General features: G+C 35.1%; 1 protein-coding gene across 1 annotated transcript in view; it reads left to right on the forward strand.

Moving 5' to 3' along the window:
* LOC102126776 (putative ankyrin repeat domain-containing protein 20A2) overlaps nt 1–21,136 on the forward strand; it is an 82,534-nt gene extending 61,398 nt beyond the window's left edge. Inside the window, exons 9-15 of the mRNA XM_065522600.1 lie at nt 4,675–4,759; nt 7,259–7,287; nt 7,379–7,451; nt 13,176–13,246; nt 17,164–17,321; nt 18,694–18,874; nt 20,052–21,136. Of these exons, the coding sequence (XP_065378672.1) occupies nt 4,675–4,759; nt 7,259–7,287; nt 7,379–7,451; nt 13,176–13,246; nt 17,164–17,321; nt 18,694–18,874; nt 20,052–21,023 (1,569 nt within the window). The 3' untranslated portion in view covers nt 21,024–21,136. The remainder of the gene's footprint in view (nt 1–4,674; nt 4,760–7,258; nt 7,288–7,378; nt 7,452–13,175; nt 13,247–17,163; nt 17,322–18,693; nt 18,875–20,051) is intronic.
* The last annotated feature ends 2,128 nt before the right edge of the window (nt 21,137–23,264 follow it).

The raw sequence follows: 23,264 nt of genomic DNA on the forward strand, positions 1-23,264 counted from the left end.
CTCCCTCTCATAGGGTGTGGCTGGGATGACTTGTATACTGCACGTTACATGTAGATACCAAATTTTATAAATTTATTCTTCTTTGCATCTAATAAATACAAAGGGGAGAGATCTTACTGCATTAATTACATATCAATAGGTATAATTAATGTTAATTCTAATAAGGTCCCAGGCATGCTCCCAAAGGAATGCTTTATAACATAGCAGCAGTCTTATGCTTTAAAAAAAGGAAACCAAAACAAAACAACAACAACAAAAACAGCATCTAAAGCATACACATTAGTGTGCACATTTTTTCATGAAGGTAGAGTCTTACTATGTTTCTCTAGCTGGTCTCAAATCTCTGGGTTCCTCAAGTGATCCTCCTGCCTCATCCTCCCACATAGTTTAGAGTACAGGCATGCGTTGTTGTGCACTCTTATCCTTTTAGTATTCTGTACATTTATTATTGAATTAAAATGCATTTTTCCTTTTTCTTGAATAGATGTTGGAAGTTCTGATGAATCTGCATTCAGGTAGGATTTAATAGATGTCAACATTTATGTTAACTAAGGAAATAGAGATGGAAGAAACTAATATCTGTTGAGCGTTGTATTCTGGGCTAGACATCCTACTATGTTCTGTGCATTTATCATCTCATAAAGCCATCACAACATCTGTGTTCCTATAACCTACTATTTATTCAGTAAACAGCTATGGATTAGTGCAGTCAATTAATTGCCTCATGATCCCATAGTTAACAAAGTAGCTGGCCCACAACTTGACCGTCAGCCTGCCTGCCTTCCAAATCCCTTCTCTTGCTCCTCAGCATAGATTGATAGACATCTGTGCAGCCATTGGATCAAGGTATAGGTCTGAATCAGTTTAATCAGATTCATTAATTCAATTAATGCCTAAATTAGTGAGAGTTTAAATACCTTAAACTCTCATTGAAGGTTATTGTTAGAATGTGGTTAGTCCAAGAATCTGTCCTAATGAATTTTAAAATTTCCCTGGTAACCAGTATCTTATTTTTACCATCAAAGTCTTTAGGGCAGAACCTACTTAGCTTTGGCCGTAGGACTGGAAGTTTTACAAAAGTTGTTTTAAGTCATCACTATTCTTCCAGTTTAGGTAACAACATTTATGTCATCCATTAATTGAATTTTAAGCTCAGCTTCAGGACAGATAATTTGTGTGTGTAAATTACTGTCAGGCTCTGCCAATATATTGACTGTCACTATTTGTTATATAAAGCTCAAGGTCAGTTTTCATTGAATATTTTGTAGATTTAGACAGATGGAGGCAGAAATAGGTAACTAAAATCTCTTTTTAGAACAGAGGTCCTATTTTAATTTTATCAAGAATCATTATTTAATATATGGATCACTGACCTTTCCCCAGATTATGTCTTTTGTTTGAGGGGGAAGCCGGATATAAACTGGCAGTTATAAAAATTGTAAAGAAATCAACTTGCTCTTTTCATTGTGTGTTTTTGGTTTCAAGCATTTTCCATGAACTGCGTGTGGATTCATTGCCTACATTGGATGACAAAGACTTGAGTGTTGCTACTAAGGTAAAGTGGTGTCTTGTAAAATTAATTTTCTCACTCTGAATCTAGTTTTGCATAGTATTTACTTTTCAAGTTTAGCAGTGGTTTACCTGTCATTGTTTTATGGTGATAATGGAAAGTTGGTCAGAGAAAAACATACATATGGCTAGTTGATTCAAAAAATGTGTTTAACTTTGGTAACTAACAAAAATTGACAAGTACTGTGACCGGGTAGGAGCTTTGAACTGGAAAATAATAGTGACGGGAAAGTTGCATTATTAAATGCTTCCCCAATAGAAGAAATATGAAATTTGGTTAAGGTTTATTTGGATAAATAGTAACACTTTGACTTTTAAATCATACAATTGTGACTTTCAGACTTTCATACTATTTATGCCTCTATAAATCTTCAGTGATCAAATGATTTGCAGTAATCATGGACCCCCTCTGGTACCTTGTAGTTGTGAAAATGTCCAGCACATAGCATAGAGCTTTTTCTTCTTGGAAACTTATTATTATGTTATCATATAGTTTCTAGGAGAAACTGTTTCTCTACCTATATTATTGATTCTGTAGTGAGACTAAAATAATATTAAAAATTGTAGGAAAATTGCTGAGTGTGGTGGTGTGTACCTGTGGTCCCTCCTGCTTGGGAGTTTGAGGCAGGAAAATTGCTGGAGCCCAGGAGTTTGAGAACGGCCTGGGCAACATAACAAGACTGTATCTGATTTAAAAATATAAATTGTGTAATGTAGAAATTTAAATTTATGTTTTCAAGATTTGTATCGCAAAGGGATTTTTTTTTGTGTTTTATGAGATGTCCATGAAGAGTTTATATAAAACATTTCATCTAATTTCATCTAATTGAATAACATGTATTTTGCTGCAAATAACCAGTTCTAGAAGCAGAGACTCTTAATACCAATATAGTAAGACTTTAACATCATAATTTTATCATCATAGTTCTTAAAAAATATTTACTTGGCTGCGTTCAGTGGCTCATGCCTGCAATCTTAGCACTTTGGGAGGCTGAGGTGGGTAGATCACCTGAGGTCAGGAGTTCAAGATCAGCCTGGCCAACGTGGTGAAACCTTGTCTCTAAATAAAAACACACAGAAAAATTAGCCGGGCATGATGGCACATGCCTGTGTTCCCAGCTGCTCAGGAGGCTGAGGCAGGAGAATCACTTGAACCCGGCAGGCAGAGGTTGCAGTGAAACAAGATCACACCATTGCACTCCAGCCTGGGTGACAGAGCTTGACTACATCTTTAAAAAATAAAATAAAATAAGATAAAATAAAATAAAATAAAATAACCACTCAAAGTCCTTATAAATAATCATTGGAAGCTCCTGCATACCATGAGCTACTGGACGTCAATGAACATACTTGTGTGTATCCTGGAGGGCCTAAAATACAGTCTTCTATGTAAGAAGCATTTTAATTATTGTTTTTTTTAGATGGGGTTTCATTCTGTCTGCCAGGCTGGAGGGCACTAGTGAGATCTTGGCTCACTTCGATCTCTCTTTCCTGGGCTCAGGTGATCCTCACACCTCAGTCATCCAAGTAGTTGAAATTATAGACCTATGTCATGATAGACCTGTGTCACCATGCTTGGCTGAGTTTTCAAGAGACAGGGTTTTGCCTTGTTGCCCAGGCTGGTCTTTAACCATTGGGTTCAAGTGTTCAGCCTCTCATAGTGCTGACGTTACGGATTGAGATGTTCAGCCTTAATATTTGTTTAGTCTGAATAAAGAGACAAGTGAATTTTTAAATAATAGAATGTTATAAGTAATATACCTAATGTATCTAATAATTGAATATTGTATTTAAAATATTGCTTACATTTGTGTTATTGTTAATATTTAAAGTTATGTAACTTTTGAAGTGTTATGTTGAGGAATTATGCCATAAATAACAAGGAAATAAATTAGAAATAGGTCATCAGTAGCAAAGAGGGTTACAATATATTTTCTAGTATGATTCAACTGGAATCTTAACATTGTGATTTTAGATTAACATTTCTTAAATGTTTTATTAGGCCCAACACATGTTCTATTAAATATACCATTTTAAGCTATACATTACCCTTTAGAGTTCTGGTGACAAATTCTTTTTCTGGGTGGAAAGTTGATGGAAAGTTCCTGGTTTCTCTCTGTTATAATAATTTTCTTTCAGGTAGTGGTAGATGACCATATTTAGCTAATTGAAAGTTTTAGAGTAATGAAGTCTATCACAGAAGTACTTACAAAAAACTTATTGGAGCATAAGTATTAATTAGTATTATTAGGGATATGAAAGAACAAAAGGCTGTGTTACAGATTTCTTTCTCCAGGTACTTTATTGCACTTCATGTTGTTTCTTTTCTTTCTTCACTTAAGCTCATATTTCATTGATCAATTAGGCTTGTTTTTCATTTGTATCTCTCTTTACTCTCACATTTTAAATAGAAATTTTGGAGGAGTCAGGGTCTTGCTCTGTTTCCCAGGCTGGAGTGTAGTGGCATGATCTTGGCTCGCTACTGTCTCTAACTCTCAGGCTCAAGTGATCCTCCCACATCAGCCTCCTGAGCAGCTGGGATACAGGCACAGACCATCATGCCTGACTCCTTTATGTACTTTTGTGTAGAGATGTGTTCTCATTTTGTTGCCCTGGCTGGTCTCAAACTCCTGAACTCAAGCAATCCACCCACCTTGGCCTTGAAAAGGGCTGGGATTACAGGTGTGAGCCACCATGCCTGGGCAACATTGAGGTTTATTTAAAGGAACTGATTAGGGCTGTGTGTGCTGGTGCACACTGGTTATCTCAACAGTTTGGGAGGCAGAAGTGGAAGGTTTGCTTGAGCCTAGGAGGTTGAGACCAGCCTGGGCAGTATAATGAGGCCTTGTCTCTACAAAACTACCAATAAATACATTAGTCTGGCATGATGGTATGCACCTGTAGTTCCAGCTATCAGGAAGTTGAGGTGGGAATATTGCCTGAGGTCGGAGGGTTGAGACCACAGTGAGCCATAATGATGCCACTGCATTCTAGCCCTGGGTTGACAGAGTGAGATCCAGTTTCATAAAAAGAGAATGATAAGAATCTCTTGATGTAACTCATTATAATTTTTTAAATGGAAACTAATTCTTGATATTTCCTTAGCAGTGTGTTCCCGAGAAATTGTCACAGCCTTTACCTGGACCTTCCCATGAAAAAGGCAACAGAATAGTCAATGGGAAAGGAGAAGGTGAGAAGTGTATTTTATTTAAAAAGTCATTTGATGGAATGTTTCTTTTAAAACATGAGCACTAATATAGTCTACTAGCTAAAGAAAATGTCCTATTAACTATAATAAGTAAAGGAGAAGTCAAATGGTGATAAATTGTGTCTCTAACCAAGGGTCAGCAGTTGATTCTATTGGGAGCACCACTAAAGGAGCTGAGTGTGAGTTCCATTTTAAGATACTCTAAGACCTGAGGCAACTCAGGAGAGAGGGAAGAGGAAATGAATAAAGAGAAAGAAAGAATGAAGAGGGCAGAGTGTACATGTAATACATAAAAAAACATATGCGGGCGTATGTAATGGAGGTTAATAAAGTCAAATTGCTCTGTAGAGGAAGGAAGAACAGGGTGTTAGAAATAGGAAAGAAGATAAAGTGAGCTTCCAGTACGAAAATGTGTCAGCGAATTAGAGTAACATTTTCCTACTCTTGCTGTCATGCTCACTACTGGGGAGGCATTAAGGATTGAGGTACTTTACCACACAGACCTGTGGTTTATCTACCATAGATGAATATCACCATAAATGGTCAGCCATGAATGGCTATAATTTAGTTTTATAGAAAATGGTGTAAATTCATGGGATAGTATCGTATAGGCCAAATTAACATCGTTGAAATGAACAGTGTTGGGTGATTTATGGAGAAGAAATTAAGTAGAGATGGTATTGCCTGATTAAAAGTTCATTAGAAACATTATGGCTTATAATGTAGTATTAAATTCAGGGACATAGTAGGGAAGAAATTGACGCTAGGCCAAACAGGGCAATTAGGGTAAACCAATATGCAAGCACATCAGTGTAGAAAAGGGCATTCAAATTGTCGTGAATTAGTTGAGGAGCTTCTGGAAAGTGCACATTCTGATTCAGCAGGTATGGGATTCTGTATTTCTCATGAGTACTCAGGTGATGTTAGTGCTGGTCCCTGGACATAGCCCTGAATAGCAAGGGAATAGCCTTCCTTTAGAGAAATCTGGAAAAAGAACTATTGGAGAGCAATTTAAAAAATAACAGAATCCACGGAAAGCATTAATTTCCTTTTATTTCTGAGCATGATTCTAGCCACAGGGGAAGGAGAATGAGATGAAAAGAGAGATTACAGGTGTATACTACTCCTGAACACAGATGACAACAGTGGTCGCAATGATCCATAAAAAGCAGCTAGGAAGGGAAGCATCAGGATGACAGATCTAAAAATCACTTTTTCAAAGGAAGAGGGATTGTGAAAGGACAAGGAGGGAGGAAAGAAAGACATTTGCTGTGTTCTTGGGAGTTAAAGCCAAGTAAACTTGAGATGAGTCACTTCCAGTTGCTTTGGCATATGGCCAGTCTCACAAGAGAGGTTATTGCTGTGGAGAGTACTGGAGGCAGGAGGGAGTGCTAGACTTGGGGTAAACTGCAGCAGCTCATTTCATTTCATAACTGTCAGGCCTCAGAGAGAGAAGTTTCACTGACATGAGCGAATAAGATGTGATTAAATTGCATATAGATGCTTTGGCTAATTTTTTTTTTTGAGACAGCCAGTTATTTGATATGATAGCTGTTTTGTAAATGTCCTTTACAGTGTAAGATAATATACCAAACTTAGTTAATTTTAGATGCAATCATATTATACAATTCATTCTGCGAATACCAAATTTCTCATTTTCAATAAATACTGCACTGATTTTGCAATATAACAGTGTATTCATATCCAGGAAGTCTGTGGTATTTCAGTGTTTTCTTTTTTGATAAATATTTTGATATTGGAAACTGATTCTACATAGTTTATTTGATGTGTTTTATGGACCACCTTGTATGAGTGGATCCAGGAGCTCTAATTCAAGGCCAAACGAGGGGATAGGAGAAATGTAGGTGCTACAGTAGCCCATGTGGTCATGGGAAAAATGAATATTTCATTTAGCTGTGATTTCATAAGTGTGTATAACAGCTGATCAATTTAGAACACTGTCTTTGATGAGAGGTGAATTGCACGTTCACCTGAACTGTCATCTCAACTGTGTATTTCCTCAGCGACAGGACATGGGGAATTTATCTGTGGTGTGCTTGCAGCAATGCCTCTGATGTGTTGAGTGAAAATACTCTGTACCTTCACCCTCAGCCTTGACATTGATACTCTCAGGTTTGATTTCCTCATCTGTTTAATGGTCTCTTTACTCCTTATCAGCCCATGTGTTTACAGTGATATCCAGGCTTTTCTGTTTTAGGTATAGGCATTTGAAACATAATGTCACTATTGAAATGTAAACTGAGTTTTAGGAATCCTATATTCCTATTTTCCTCATTATATTTCTGTCATGTTGCTGTCCTAGGCAAGGAAAAGAAGAAGCCAAGCAGTACCCTCAAAACTTTAAGTAATTATTTTTATAGTCAGGCATGAGAACTCAGCTTGATAGTAACACTGCCTGAATGTTTGGTTGGCCCTGTCATACTTACATATAATTGATGACATATCCCCTTTGCTTTGTAGGGCCTCCTGCACAACATCCTTCCTTGAAGGTAATTAATTATGCATATTTTTGAAGCACTAACTCCATGTTGTATAAAATATATATGATTTATGAATCATTTTCTTTTAAAACCCATTCAGCGTAGCACTAAAATGGAAGATCCTGCTGTGAAAGGGGCAGTACAAAGAAAGAAAGTACAGACCTTGAGAGCAGGTATGTTATCAATAGAAATGGAATGCTGGAAATAAGTACATTAAATGATGGAAGTGCTCACATTATTCTTACCGCTAATTCTATTTGCTTAAAATTGAATGGTAGGCATTGACATAAATGTTATTGTTTGTATTCATATTTGAATAAAAACAAATTTAGAAGCCATAAAAATATTTTTACAATGTAAACTTTGACTCAGATGTTTCTCTTTTAATATTTTGTATAGCATAAAGTTTTCAATATAAAATTTTTGTACTTGTCAGGGATTCAAAGCAGTGAAATTTGAGACTCTAAGATATTTCCAGTGAGTTATGTGCTAGTTGGAGTTCTGATCTTTACCTAGAGGAAGGCTTTACTTATTAACGTGTCAGTTTCTGTGTTAACTTTAGAGGCTTGCTGCTAGTGTTATTACACTGATGATCTGAAGCCAATCAGATGTTCCAATGAGCAGACTGTGCATGTAGGTGTATGCATACGTGTGTGTATGTGTGAGTTTGTGACGTCTTTGATTATTAAAAATGAGGAAAGTAATGATTCATTTATAACTGGTAGACAGTCTTTTAAAAGGGTTATTTTGAGACTTTTTGGTGTTAAGGTTTTTAAAACATGATTGCATAGAGGCTACCGACATCATAAATTGGTTTTCATTTCAAAGCCCTTTTGAAATCTTTAACTATATTGTGATGCTCAGAAGTAATATGCAGAATGTTTTATTTGTGTCCTAAAATGGTACATGAGTGGTTCTACACTTTACATACTTTTCTGCCACCTTCTTTGGTGTATCATATTTTCCAGAATCATCCACATTGATATGATTATCTCTGGTTTAACTCATTTTACACTTTTCATTGTATTCCCTTTTTCCACTTTACCACTTTCAGTTAGACTCTCCTGTTGCTGATAAATGAAGAAAGAAAGAAAAATAGAAATAATGTCAGATTAAAAGGGCTTTTAAAAATCAGTTTGTATCTATTAATATTTACTATATGAAAGTTTAAAGCTGAAAAGTTCAGAATACAAGCATGCACCACCATATTTTATACATGCAGTTAGAACTATGACTCGTGAGCCTTTAGCCTATGAAGTTAGGACAATTCATTTCTCTGAGGAAGAATGCTGCACTGTTCTCAGAAAAGAAAATTGAAAATAGAAAGTGGCATTGTCTTATTTGACCTCGTGGACATCCTTGAATGAATCTGAAACTCCAGGGTCTCTCAGATCAAAATTCAGAAATAATGTTTTGATCAATATATATAGTTTATGTAATTTCAGTTATCATGAACCCTTGATGGCCAACTGACCTTTCAAGTTTCACTTCTGCATTTTTTGCTCTTTTCCTTGACTTGTCTTAAAAGCTAAAATTCAACAGTTTTATTGATACAGAAACCGGGAATATACCTTTCAAAATATATTTCTGTCCTATCTCACAGCGTTGTGTACTCTTCAGATCTCGTGTGAACATAGACTTATTTTTATAATGGAAAAATTAGGTCTTTTGTTTGTGTTTTTGAGACAAAGTCTTGCTCTATCACCAAGGCTGGAGTGCAGTGGCTCAGTCTTGGCTCATTACAACCTCTGCCTCTTGGGTTCAAGCAATTCTCCTGCCCCAGCCCCTCAATTAGCTGATATTACATACACGTGCTACCACACCCTGCTAATTTTTCTATTTTAGCAGAGATGGTGTTTCTCCATGTTGGCCAGGCTGCTCTCAAACTCCTGACCTCAGGTGATCTGCCCACCTCAGCTTTCCAATGTGCTGGGATTATAGGCGGGATCCACTGTGTTGGCTACAGATAAGATTGTTAAGGCTATTGTATTTTAGATAAATCTTTGGTCTATATTTAAGGCTTCACATGTGAATTCTGAAGGTATTCATGCGTTGAGGGAAGATCATCTTGGTTAAATGAAGGCAGTTTTTAATTTAATGTATACTCATTATAATGGTTTTGAAGTTTTTGTCTCTAGTACACAGAAACACACAATAATGTCATGTGTTTATTCTCAAACTTAGTTATTCAAATATTTTCTTATCACTGAAGAATCTTAATTATTAATAAACAAATTTCTCATGGAAAACAACATATATAATAGAGATAGTTGAGTGATTCAAAGTAAATTGTAGTAAATCACAGAAGCTTAAAACAAGTTAAATAAACTTGTTTGAGTTAATAGCAATTACAGGACTTGTAAAATACATTAGACCATGAGGGAGTAGTGTGTTTGTGGGGTAGATGACAACATGGCACTGCTTCAGGGAAGAAAGAATTTTTACACTTTATTACAATTTGTATTACTATTTACATTCTAATAAATAAAAACATAATTTTCAGATATTTTAGATTATGTTTCTACTAGTTGAATCATCAATAGTAAGACTTCAAAGATTTGGGAAGTTGTGAGTTGATGATAAATGTCTATCACCATCAGTGATGAAAAATCAGACAGCAACTACAGACTTTGGACACACGAACTTCATAGTTAAAGAAAGGATTAATATTGGAGCTGTGTTACTATCAGGGAATTATATTCTTCATTACCTGTGTGAGTAGCAGCTATTAGAGTAGGAAGAGAACAAAGAAGGGAAGGAAGCATAGAACATGTTATTCTCGATTCCCTTGGCAGGCTTCATGCTCCCATAGTTCTGACTTTTCAGAAGTCATTTTGTGGCCAAAAGTACTTTGTGTTTCCTCCCCTTCTGCAGCCTACACCCAAACAGAATGCTTTTTAGCAAGGCATTTGTATTCTTCCTTTAAGGAAAGCAACATACAAATAACCAAGAGAATAAGGAGAAAGAGTAATTTCATTGAGGTTAGTATGTAACATAAATTTGAGAGTGGGTACCATGATTATATTTAGAATTTGGGGCTGGATTGGAAAAATTGGGGGCTGCTGCAGACGTCTACAGATTTCCTACTCAAGCACAGTGTGACTTTGATTTATTTTTACATCTCTAATTCTGCAATTATTAGTTACAACTGTATGCAACGTCACTAAAAATACCTTCCCAAACCAAATATTAAATAATGCCTATAGCTTTCTGTATTATAATGTTGATTTTCCCAATATTAATGGGAACCATCGAGCATTTGCCTTATGGTGTCTCCTCAGCTGTACTCACACGTTCCTTCACCTTGTCTTAATGGATAGTAATCCACTACGAGTATGGGTGTTCAGAAGAGCTGTATCATTTAAAGATAACACAGGAGCATCAAATTTAGTTCTGCTAGAACACCAAGTCTATTGACTAACTGCGGCTAATATGGGGTCTACTTTACATACAAGTGAAATTCAGTGCTCTTAATCAGTCATATGATCATGTCAATAGCAATAAATTATGCAATATATTTTCACCCCTATAGTTTTAATTTCTTTTTCCCCTTATGTCTAGAATTAACATTTTGTTTTACAAAACATGATGATAGTCTTCTAGAGTAGTGATGACAAGTTATAAATCCAAAGTTTCTTAACTATGCAAATGACTTGTTTGCTTCTATTTTCTCATGAGCTTGGTAAATCCAGGAAGCAGAACTTTTAAAAGAAAATCCCCAAATTTGGCTGGGTGCCGTGGCTTGTGGGTGTAATTCCAGCACTTTGGGAGTCTGAGGCAGGCAGATAACCTGAGGTTGGGAGTTTGAGACCAGCCTGACCAACATAGAGAAACCCATCTCTACTAAAAACACAAAATTAGCTGGGCATGATGGCACATGCCTGTAATTCCAGCTACTTGGGAGGCTGAGGCAGGAGAATCTCTTGAACCTGGGAGGCAGAGGTTGCAGTGAGCTGAGATAGCACCACTGCACTCCAGCCTGGACAGCAAGAGTGAAACTCCATCTCAAACAACAACAACAACAACAACAACAACAACAACCACAAAACCGAAATGCATTTCCTGTGCACGGTAAAACTGAAACAGAAAAAGTGTAAAGTAAATAGAAGTAACTGAAACAGTTTATGTAGATTAATTTACTTCTCATTTGATAAAGTTTGTAAAGTAATGAGCAGAGTGTATTGCTCCAGGGATCCAAGCATCTTAAAGGTATATAAGGATATCAGAAACTGACTTCTGGGTTGGGCACGGTGGCTCATGTCTGTAATCCCAGCACTTTGGGAGGCTGAAGCAGGTGGATCATTTGAGGTCAGGAGTTCAAGATGATCCTGGTCAAACAGGTAAAACCCCATCTCTAAAAAAAATACAAAAATTAGCAGGCGGTAGTGGCATGCACCTGTAATCTCAGCTACTTGGGAGGCTAAGGCAGGAGAACTGCTTGAACCTGGGAGGCCGGGTTGCAGTGAGCCAAGATCATTCCACTGCACTCCAGTCTGGGAGACAGAGTAAGACCTTGTCTCAAAAAAAAGAAGAAAAAAAGAAAACTGATTTCTGCCCAAATCTTCATCCATAGCCCGTTCCCCATCTGCCTTTTTCTCTGGAATTACTGAGCTGCTGGCAATGGCCCCCTCACCATTCCTCTTTTGCAGAGAAATACATACACTCTTGGAGGCTTCTCTCCCTCTCTCATTGCTTCCTGGCATGTGCTCACCCTTTCCTGCCCTCTGCCTCACTTAATCTGGCTAACCTCACTCTCTAAGTCGCAGCTCATGCATGATCTTTAGGAAAGCCATCGCTGACAGCTTTTGTTTTCCTTCCTTATACCCCAGTGCTTAACACATAGCAGGAACTCAATAACTAATTATTTAGTAAAGTTAAGACTGTTTATACAAAGATGATTCAAAAGATTGTCCTCTACAACCTAGCAGCAAAGGGGATCAACAAGTAAAGACATGATGTGCAGTTCAGGTGGTAAAGTGACACTGGAAAAATTGCCAAAGTACTAAGGGAGGCCCATGAAGCAGACACGTGTGTGTGGAGAAAGACAGCTAGAATGAAGGAAGACTTCACACAGCATTCTGAGCCTTTTTTCTTTTTCTTTTTCTGTTGTTGGAGACAAGTTCTTACTCTATGCCCCAGGGTGGAGTGCAATGACGTGATCGAGACTCACTGCAACCTCAAACTCCTGGGCTCAAGGGATCTTCTCACCTGAACTTCTTGAGTAGCTGGGATTGCAGGCACATATCAACATACCTGTCTAATTTTTTGTAGAGTCAATGTTATCTATGGTTCCCAGGCTGGCCTTAAAACTCTTGGCCTTGAGAATTCTCCCATTGTGGCCTTCCAAAGTGCTGGGATTACAGATGTGAGCTATTATGGCCAGCCTACATTCTGAGTCTTAAAAGATGAAAATAAATTTTTCAGAATAGTAGGGGAAAACATTTGTGATGTAAAAAATGGGGTGAACACTAATTAAGGTATAAACAATGACAATTTTGCAAATTATTAGTAACTGCCAACTCAATGAGTGTTTGTAAAAAGATACTGTTATGAATTATAGTAAAGTGTTACATTGTATATTTTGACTGCATTTCAAAATTTGTTTTGTTTGCAACAGCTTTGTTTATTTATATTGGGTGGAACAATTTGTAAGTGACCCTGAGATTTTGTATGGCTTGAACCTGGTGATACCTAGTGTCTCCCCAAGTGGTTTGTTGAAGTTTTGGATAATGAGAAGTATTTCTTAAAGAAGTAAATATTTCAGTAAACATTAAGCTTCATTTAAACTCTCAAAATATATAATACAAAGAAATTTTATTCTCTATTTTTATAAAGATTATAGTCTTTATCTAACTGTTCTTAGTTCATTTGAACTAAACCAATGAATTTGTCAACAGAACAAGCCTTACTAGTGGCTTCAGAGGAGGAGCAAGAAAGGCATGAAAGAAGCGAAAAGAAGCAACCACAGGTATATAAAAATTTAAGTTTCTCTTTTAACATTGTTTTCTTTTTTTTTTTTTTTTTGCTTTAGTAAGAAAGCATAGACCAAATGACATGACCTTTTAGAATATACCTTTAGAATCAAATGGATCATAATTTTATATTCAATTTTTAAAACATTTTAACCTGTTACAAAACCTAAGATATTCTTACTATCTCTAGTAATTCATAGTTGTCTTTACCCTTGGAATTGAGGCAAGAAATCTTCTTTTGTTTTTATAACCTTACTCTTAATACAGAAGGTAACATGAAATATTGAGTCATATTACTAAGGAATAGAAATTATGAACAATTTAACCATGATGGCCATTGAGCTAAACTAGTGCTAAAGGAGTCATCATTGCCAGCGGTTCAAATGTTGCAGTTTTATATTGCTGGTCATCAGTGTCGAGTTTAAAGATGTATTCTGTTTTGTGGTCGCCAGTTGACTTCAGTGTCTGTGTTCAGGAAATGAATGGGGTCATAAAAGTCAACCCAGTTGCCTATTAAGAGAATCCTACCTTGCAGAATGGGACTTTTGGTGTCAGGGTACAAACGATAACTTTATTTCAACATAAATACATAGTAAATATTCCTACAACTTAAAAAATCCATCCACTATCACTAGTGGAACTTAAAATATATTAAAAGTGGATATAAGCAGAAAATCTATCTAGATACATAACACTATCATAGTATATCATTTGAATTGGAATTTAAAATTTTGCTTCTCTTTCTTAGTGGTGTTCAGTTTGGCTCTCAATAATTGAGTGTTTGCCTAGTCTCTAGTTAATCTTCAGAAATATATGTGCACTGTAGGGGCTCACTCTTTCTGGTATGCTGAGGTAAAATCTTTGTAAGAGAGGAATCTTTTATAATACTACCTATCTTTGAATTCATTTCTGGTAGATTTAACACATAATGAATTAAGTTCAGTCCAAACAAACACAGAGAGTTCAGCTTGCCAGTTCATGTTTCTCTCCTATGTTAAGCCAAGGCAAATTATTTTTCACATTTTAGTTACAATTCCATCATATAAGAGTAGCGACACATAGATTAAGTATCAGTTAAATTTTAATTATTTTCTAACATTTCTTTGTTTGTACTTGATTAAAGCCAATTTTAAAACATGCACTCCAACAGAAAAGACAGTAACTGAGAAACAAAACAAGCAAATTTGTTTTCCATTTTGCACCTTCCAAAAAAAAGGTCTCAAGAACCAGAACTGGGTGAGAATTGTGATAACGGGAATCTATCTGTATATTCAGGACTTTCTTTAAGATTCATTACAAACAAGTTCAAGCTGAATATTGGTGAAAGTTTTGAAAACTCCAAAAGTATTGCTTGCCCTGAGGCAGAGCTTCTACATAGTAACTCTAAAGAGGGATGAACAAAAAAGGAGTGCCCTCTGATCTGATGAGTCATGTCCATGATTGTGAGGAGGAAGATGCATCTGGAGGGCCCAACTCTGTGGCATTCCAGGCAGCACCTGAACAGAGGAGGCCCATGGCAAATGTCTTTCATTCCATTCCCACTCCAGGTCCCTGAAATATACTTAGCAGTCATCTTCTAAGCTTCATTTAAATGAAAATAAATCAGACTATAAAAATGATAACAAACCAGACACATAGTTTGTTTCTAACACAGATGAAGAAAAAAATTTTAATGATACAGACACCAAAAAATTAAGGAACCTAGTAATTATGATTGAAATGAAAGATGATTAAGAGTTTGACATGCAAATAGCAAAAAATATAAACCCGAATATCACTCTTTGGAAATTAGACATTAGGTATTGGCCTCCGTCTAGAGATCCTGAAAGTCTTTTTGATTTGTGGTTTACCCACCCTAAAGAAATGAAGCATATGATTCAGATAGAAAGCTACAGTATTTCTGCTGCTGCAGATACTTCTAAAAACAGAAAACCAATATAATGCTTATTCCAGAAGCCACCATATGACAATCCCAGTGCTAACAACTACAAAAGCAGGAATCTTGAATTATCAAATGTGAGTTATTCTCTGCCACATAGTGAAAAAACATCAAAAATATAGCTAGGAGACTTACAGCAAGATATTCCAAGGTTTAAGAATGAGATGGGCATGTTACAAGCAGAATTCCTGGCTTTGGAGAAAGAGAAACTCCAACTTCAAAAAGACAGAGGTTTACTTGCTGCTTCTCTTTTTTCTCTTTATCAATTATTTGATGTAGTCAAATTTTCTATTCAAGAAAATCTCATGCGTACAGTTACAGCGGGGTTATCTAAATGTGTAATTATGTGTCAAAGTAGATTAGTTCTGCTATCTAAATAACGCTTCTGGAGAATGTTCTCATAATGTTTGTTCATTAATCAACCTAAGTCTCACTCTCAGTCTTCCAAGTGGCGTATGGGCTGGGAAACTAATTCAGCCGTATACCAAGAGACCTTCTGAACCAGATAAACATAAAGAAATTGCTAAAGAAATAAGCTCTAGATTCTAGATTCTTTTTTCTGTATTCATTTAGAGATGAGTTACATTTATTTATTAATAGAATGGGAATACAATGGGAGGGAAGCAATGACTGAGATGAGCCACAAAAACACATCTCGCCTTGAGAGTTGCAATGAATATTCCCAGCCAAATGAGTCTGTTTAATGTGTTTTCATGCATGCAAGTTTATCTGCTTAGCTCAAACTGTTTGAACTTATAGTCCCATCATGGTTATTTCAAATACTTTTGAAAACAGATATATACTTCCACATATTTTAAAAAATCACCAGTTTCCAATTTTTCTGCTGAATCAGACCTTATGTTGTTTAATAAAGTATAGTAAGTTTTGGCATGTATTATTTTGATCATATAAGAAGCATCATTTATCAGCCAAAAATTTAACCTTTGACTCTTTAGGAGGAAGTTGAGTTCTGTACATTGTGTTCTAAAGATAGAGATTTTCTTCTTTCAAAGTAAAAGCACATGAGGCTTTTTGCACCCTCTGAGGCATTAAATTGCTTTGCTCAAGTTAGACTTTTAATATATCTGACTAATTTGATAAATTGATCTTTTATGTAATTCAGCAATATAGAGTTGTATCATGTTATTTGGTGCCATGAAATGCTAGTGAATGCCACCTTAGGAGATGTGGATGAAACATTTAATAGGTCTTGGTTGGTTTGACTCCCATTATCAGTAGATAATGGGGCTAAAGTTGATAACTGGACCATATACATTCCACCTATCACCTTTTGTGGTAATTGAATGTGAAATCTGGGAAGCATCGCATTTTCCAGAATTCTGCACTAGAAACTCAGCAGTTTCACTCTGCTTCTTGTGTTGTGGCAAACTTTGGTTCCCATCCTTCAGGGAGCACATTTACTTTTTTGATATCCCAGGATTCAAATGGAAAAAAGAAAAAGAGAGAGAGAGATAAAAGACAGTGGGGAAAAGAATAGCTTAGTGCAGAAAAGGGAAACTTCTTTACTGTTCCTGAAACCCCACAAGGTCACATCCTCTTCATCTGGCAATTTCATGTAACATCCAGGTGGTAAAGACAGAAGACATATGTTAGGCCTGTGTCTTTTTATTTCTCTGTTTCTGCCAGTCAGATAGCATAAAAATTTATATCAGGCAGCAAAGAGTGGATGGGAATAAAAGCACAAAATGGAGAAGAGTCCTTTTTGAAATTTTGTAAAATTCTTCTGTTCACTCAAACAGAAATAAGCAGATTTGGCAAAAATTTCAATGGTAAAATGATGAGTACCTTATAATTATAATCATTATATACAATGATAAAATTAAAGAAAACACAAAATACTTTTATGATAAAAATGGTGACATTTGACCTGAATCAAGTGAAAAAATCAGGGGAAAATGTTCTTTTTATTGAATAAAATAATAACAATTATTATTTATATTACTTTTATTAAAGGTCAAAGAAGGAAATAATACAAACAAAAGTGAAAAAATACCAGTATCAGAAAATCTATGTGATCGCACAGCTGCTGCTGACAGATTACTCCAACAAAGAAAGACTGGGGAAATGCATCCTCAGCAGTTTCCCAAGAAGCTGAAGGAAGAGTGTGATAGGTAAGCCTAGAGCATGGATTTTTTTTTCTTTTTCTTTTTTTGATGGAGTTTCTCTCTTCTTTCCCAAGCTGGAGTACAATGGTGTGATCTCGGCTCACTGCAACTTCTGCCTCCCGAGTTCAAGCAATTCTGCTGCCTCAGCCTCCCTAGTAGCTGGGATTACAGGCATGTGCCTCCATGCCTGGCTAATTTTTTGTATTTTTAGTAGAAATGGGGTTTTACCCTGTTAGCCAGGCTGGTCTCGAACTCCTGACCTCAGATGTTCTGCCCACCTCGGCCTCCCAAAATGCTGGGTTTACAGGAGTGAGCCACCGTGCCTGGCTGCCTGTAGCAGTATTTAACAGGAGGTAATTGTCATTGTGCTATAAACTAATGCAAACTTGGACTAATATTCCTTATGATTAACAAGTTTTATATTTTTACCAGGGATATTTAGTCCTGCCTGGTAATCAGAAAAATGCAAATTAACATAAAATAAGATATATTTTTAAAAGTCATGCTGATATTTAAAAAGTAATTACCAGTGTTGGCGTATGTGAGGAAAAACGCATTCTCGTACACCGTTGGTATATGAAATTGGTAAATTATTTCCGAAGGGCAACTTAGTGCTTTGTATCAAAAATTCAAATAACCCGACATCCCTTTAACTCAACAACTCCATTTCTGGGACTAGATTTCACAAGAAAACAAAACTTGTGTAAACATACACACACTTATTAAGGACATTAATTATATATTACACATAATGAACAATAGGTTAATAAATATATAAAATCTATGTAATAACAAGGTGAATTGAAAGTATTTAGAAAGTAATATAAAAAATATGGGGTAACAGATGTTAGACTCTTTAGCCTAGTTTTGGCAGACAGTCATCTGCAGATATAGTTTGTGTGAGGGACAGCTGAAGGTGCCATCTTACTCTGTCAATCATTTGGAGAGGTACCTGCAATATTTCATAAAGATGAAAATTTATTTCTAGTGAACTTAGACACTTGTCAATAAATAGTAACTTTAAAAATGTAGTTGATCGTAAACAATCTTTTCTAATAAGGGAGTAATTATGATTGTGTGATTTAAAAAGGTAATTTTGAACTTGTAACTTTACTGAATAATCTCCAGTATCCTTTTTTATAATATATACTAGAGTGACTAGTAACAGAAGCTTTAGCGGAATATCCTTTCCTTACTACTTTTCAAGTATATGCATTCTTTTGAAGATGTTGAAGTGAGAAATTAAATATCTGAGAGCTGCAAAGGAAAAATAATCCAGAACATGGAAGTTTTATTAGGATGATAAACAACATCTGCAGAGATGAGCTCTTCTATTTTTTAACAAAATGCATTTTAAGAGAAATGTCTTTATCTGCAGATGCACCTTCAAACAGGAAAATGAAGAAAAAATAAATGTTAATATGCTGTACAAAAAAAATAGAGAAGAATTAGAAAGGAAAGAGAAACAACATAAGAAAGAAGTTGAAGCAAAACAACCTGAACCGACTGTTCAGTCACTAGAGATGAAACCAAAAACTGCAAGAAATACTCCAAGTCAGGTAAATCAATCTTTGGTAAAAATTCTATATTTTAAACATTATCAATTTTACTTATAATATCCACTTGATTTAATATATACTCTAATAGGTCTAAAACAAATCAGAAATGTTATCTCACTTTTAAAAATGAATGATGACACTTACAGGTACAATTATTAATATTTATTATAAGTCTTGGCATCCACATAGGATATTATTTTATTACCAAGTGCTTTTGCAAACAATAACATGCCATTATGTATACTTAGTGATAACCTATTGATAAAAATGTTGTTCCCAGTAAAATTGTTCCTTGTACTTCCCTATTTCATATTGATTACTGTACCTAAAATAAAATAAAGAAGAAACAGAAATTATTGCAATCACAAATAATCTCATGATATTCTAAGAAGAGTTCTATAAATTTTATCTTATTTACCGTTGGTGTTTTAAAATAAAAGTTTTATTTTGTATTGATATAATTACACCACAGAAGTAACTGTGATCTGTTGGAGAACTAGAAATAGACTCAGAAGTCCTGGGGAATATCCTGTAGCTTGCTTATATTTTTAACCTTTCTTTTTCAAAATTATAGTAACTAGAGGAGTTCATCAATGAATGTACATAGGAGTGACTAGTATAATGTCTAGATTTATGATTTAGTAAGTGTAATTCTTATAAGTGACTATAGAAGTGTTAAAAGAGTCAAATTGCAATAGAATATTATCTGGGAAACAGAACTGTAATAACTTTGGGAAATTTTATCTGTCCAAATATGTGTGAACTAAGGTTCTTACTATAGGGTGGTGTAAGGGTTAGATATCAAAGTGTAAATGCATTTTTTGATATATTTTAATTTAGTCAAATTTGTTAATGCTTTAATTTATGCTTTTGGGTTTGTTGTAATTCAGGCAAAGGCTTTTCCAATTCTGATATTCTTACAAATTCTCTGGTGTGCATGTGTGCGTGTTTGTGTGTTTACTTTTATGAATTCATTGACTTTAAATAAATTTCTGAACTTTTTGGAATTTATGCTCTACAAGGTTCAAAGTTTTGCTTCAACTTTTTCTCCTGTTGGATATCCACTGACAGTAAACTTTTTAGTGTACGGATGTGCAGGTTATTCTTTAGCTTCAGAGGTAATCACGATATGTTATTTTATGGAGTACTAGCTAAAACTTTCTTTTATTTTATTTAGGATTTTCATACTCATGAAGAAACGGAAGATCTGATGGATGAAAATTGCATTTTGAAGACAGATATTGCTATACTCAGGCAGGAAATACTCACAATGAAAAATGACAACTTGGAAAAAGAAAATGAATATCTTAAGGACATTAAAATTGTTAAAGAAAGAAATGCTGCCCTTGAAAAGAGTATAAAAGTCAATGAGGAAATAACAAAAACAGCATTCCAGGATCAACAAGAGCTGAATGATCTCAAAGCTGAGAATAAAAGGCTCAATTCCGAACTGCTGAAGAAAAAAGAAAGCAAGGCAAGACTGGAAGCTGAAATTGAATCTTATCAGTCTAGACTGGCTGCTGTTATAAGTAAGCACAGTGAAAGTGTGAAAACAGAAAGAAACCTAAAACTTACTTTACAGAACACACAAGACATTTCTGTGCAAGAAAAAATGAGTTCTGATGTCTCCGAAGTTGAAGATAAGAATGAGTTTCTCACTGAACAACTTTCTAAAACGCAAATTAAATTCAATACCTTAAAAGATAAGTTCCGTAAGACAAGAGATACTCTCGGAACAAAGTCATTGGCTTTAGAAACTCTACAAAACGACCTAAGCCAAACCCAGCAGCAAATAAAGGAAATGAAAGAGATGTATCAAAATGCAGAAGCTAAAGTGAGTAATTCCACTGGAGAGTGGAACTGTGTGGAAGAAGGGATATGTCAACTCCAGCATGAAAATCTGTGGCTTGAACAGCAACTAGATGATGTTCATCAGAAAGAGGATCGTAAAGAGAAAGTAATTAATATCCAAAGAGGTTCTATTGAGAGTGGAAAGAAAGACCTCCTGCTCCAAGAGAAAAATAAGAAGCTAATGAATGACTATGATCATTTAAAAGAAAGTCTCTTTCGATATGAGAGAGAGAAAGCAGAGAGAGTAGTAAGTATCAAGGAAGAGAAATATTTTCAAACTTCTAGAAAGAAAATGTAAACATTTGGTTCTGGATACATGTTGAACCTAGTTGAATATAAAAATCAATAGATGAAAAGTGTGTTTACCATATTGTATAATTCCATTTACGTGAAGCATCCAAAAAAGAGAAACGTATAGGGACATAAAGTAGATTACTGTTTGCGAAGGGCTGGGGCTGGAAGCTGGTAATGACCGCTAAAGGGTGTGAGGGATCTTGCAGTGATGGAAATGCTCTAAAGTTGGATTGTAGAGACAGATATAGTATGTAAATGATATTTCAACAAAGCTGTTTTAATAAGAAAACATAAAAGGCAAAATGTGTTTACTCCATCAGCTTAGAAGCATACCTTGTTTCTAGGAAATAAAAGGTAGAGGTGACACATGATTTACTTTGAGAAAAGACATTGTGTCACCTGCAAAATTGTATTAGGCACAGAGTCATATTTTCAGGTAGATAGTCCTGTACTGGTTAAATAATAATTTTAATGTCTTTATGTTGCCACATGTTAAGACCGTGATGAAGGTATAAATGGAAATGTTTACACCTGAAATGAGTCTTTTCAAATTACAATTTAATTAAGTGATTTTCTTTGACACTTAATTCTAGATTTCCCAGATGAACTGAAGTGCATTGCTGTGTCTTGTCATACCTTGCTTTAAGTAGCTTTTAATATATTTTAGTTGGTATAGCTTTGTTGTTATTCATATTAACAAATCTGAAAATATGTCAAATTACATATTTTTATGACCACATAATGTTTTAAGGGCACCTACTTGTTATAAAATCATATTTTGGATAAATGTGGTAAATTTTAGCAAAACCGTATTTGGTTTAGTCGTCCCACTGGAATTTATAGTTTACTTTGAATATTTTTATTAATAATTAACTCATAATTTTTATTTCAAAGCTCAATGACTATCATTTGAATATAACTTTGTCCAGTACAAAGATACTATAGCTGCCTTTAGTATCTTGAAGTCAGAGAGGGAGGTAGAGGCCTGTTTACCTAGGGCCTCAAAGGTCATTGGAATTTTACTTTTACTCTGAGATAGGAATCTGTTAGAAGGATTTGAACAGGTGATTAAATATGTTAGGAACTTTGAAGTTGAGTTGAGCTTCTAAGATGATTGAATGGTGGGATGAGTCTGTTGCGTAAGTAAGAATACGAATTAGGCAGGAAGATAACACATTCTGCATTCCTCACTGAATTCAGTAATAAATAAAAGTGTGTACATGTGATGAAAAGAAGGTGAATTAATGTGTGTGGTGATAGTTTTCAAAGTAGGTACGTTAGAGTTCAATAGTATTAACATACTTTAATAATAAGGCAATTAATAAAATCAGTAACAAAAATATTTTATCAGGTGGTTGTGAGACAACTTCAACGAGAAGTAGCTGATTCCCTTAAAAAATTAACTACATTAGAGTCTCCACCGGAAGGTACATCACGTTGTCACATTAATTTGGATGAGACACAGGCCTCAAAGAAGAAATTATTTCAAGTGGAAAGTCAAGTATGTATGAAATTTAACATGTCAACAGTTATTCTGCAGCTGATTGAATTATATAACATGTTTTAGGATACTAATTTTGGCAGAAGCTTTTGTGTTTTAATTGTAATTAATTATTTCCATTTTACTATGTTTATAATGTACTTTTCTTTTATATTGTGACTTTCATTCTACCATTTTGAAAAACCATTGTATACCTTTTCTCTTGCAACACATGCCCTTGGAAAGGTTGAGAATTATACATCATTCCTCACAGAAAATTGACTTTTCTCCTGTTAAACAGTATTTTTAAGTAATTTTTGTGTTGCTCTGATGAGGCACGCCAGATTAAATCAGAGGAGAATGTTTAATGGAATGTTCCAGAAGATTATCTTATTTCTTCACTTTTGTGAATGAACACAGAATCTGTGTCTATTTATTTCACAGATTCTAGGTTAACTTGTACAGAAAGGCCACTATACTAGTCTTTGAAATGTACATATTTTAGGTTAATTTACAAACTATTTGAAAAGTTAGGCATTTTCTTTATCTTTTATTTAAAATATACTATAAAACTGTAGAAATATTTAGATTTGATATAGTATGTACATCAAAAATTGAGAGTTGATATAATTATCTTGGTCCTGCCATTGGATTTTAAAAACGGTTTCACTGATATAATTCACACATCAGATGGTTCAACAATTTAAAATGTGCAACTCAGTATTATTAGTATATTCACAGCATTTTCATCACCCTGAAAAGCAA

Source organism: Macaca fascicularis, chromosome 10 (genome assembly GCF_037993035.2).
Source record: "Macaca fascicularis isolate 582-1 chromosome 10, T2T-MFA8v1.1".
Classification (NCBI taxonomy): domain Eukaryota; kingdom Metazoa; phylum Chordata; class Mammalia; order Primates; family Cercopithecidae; genus Macaca; species Macaca fascicularis.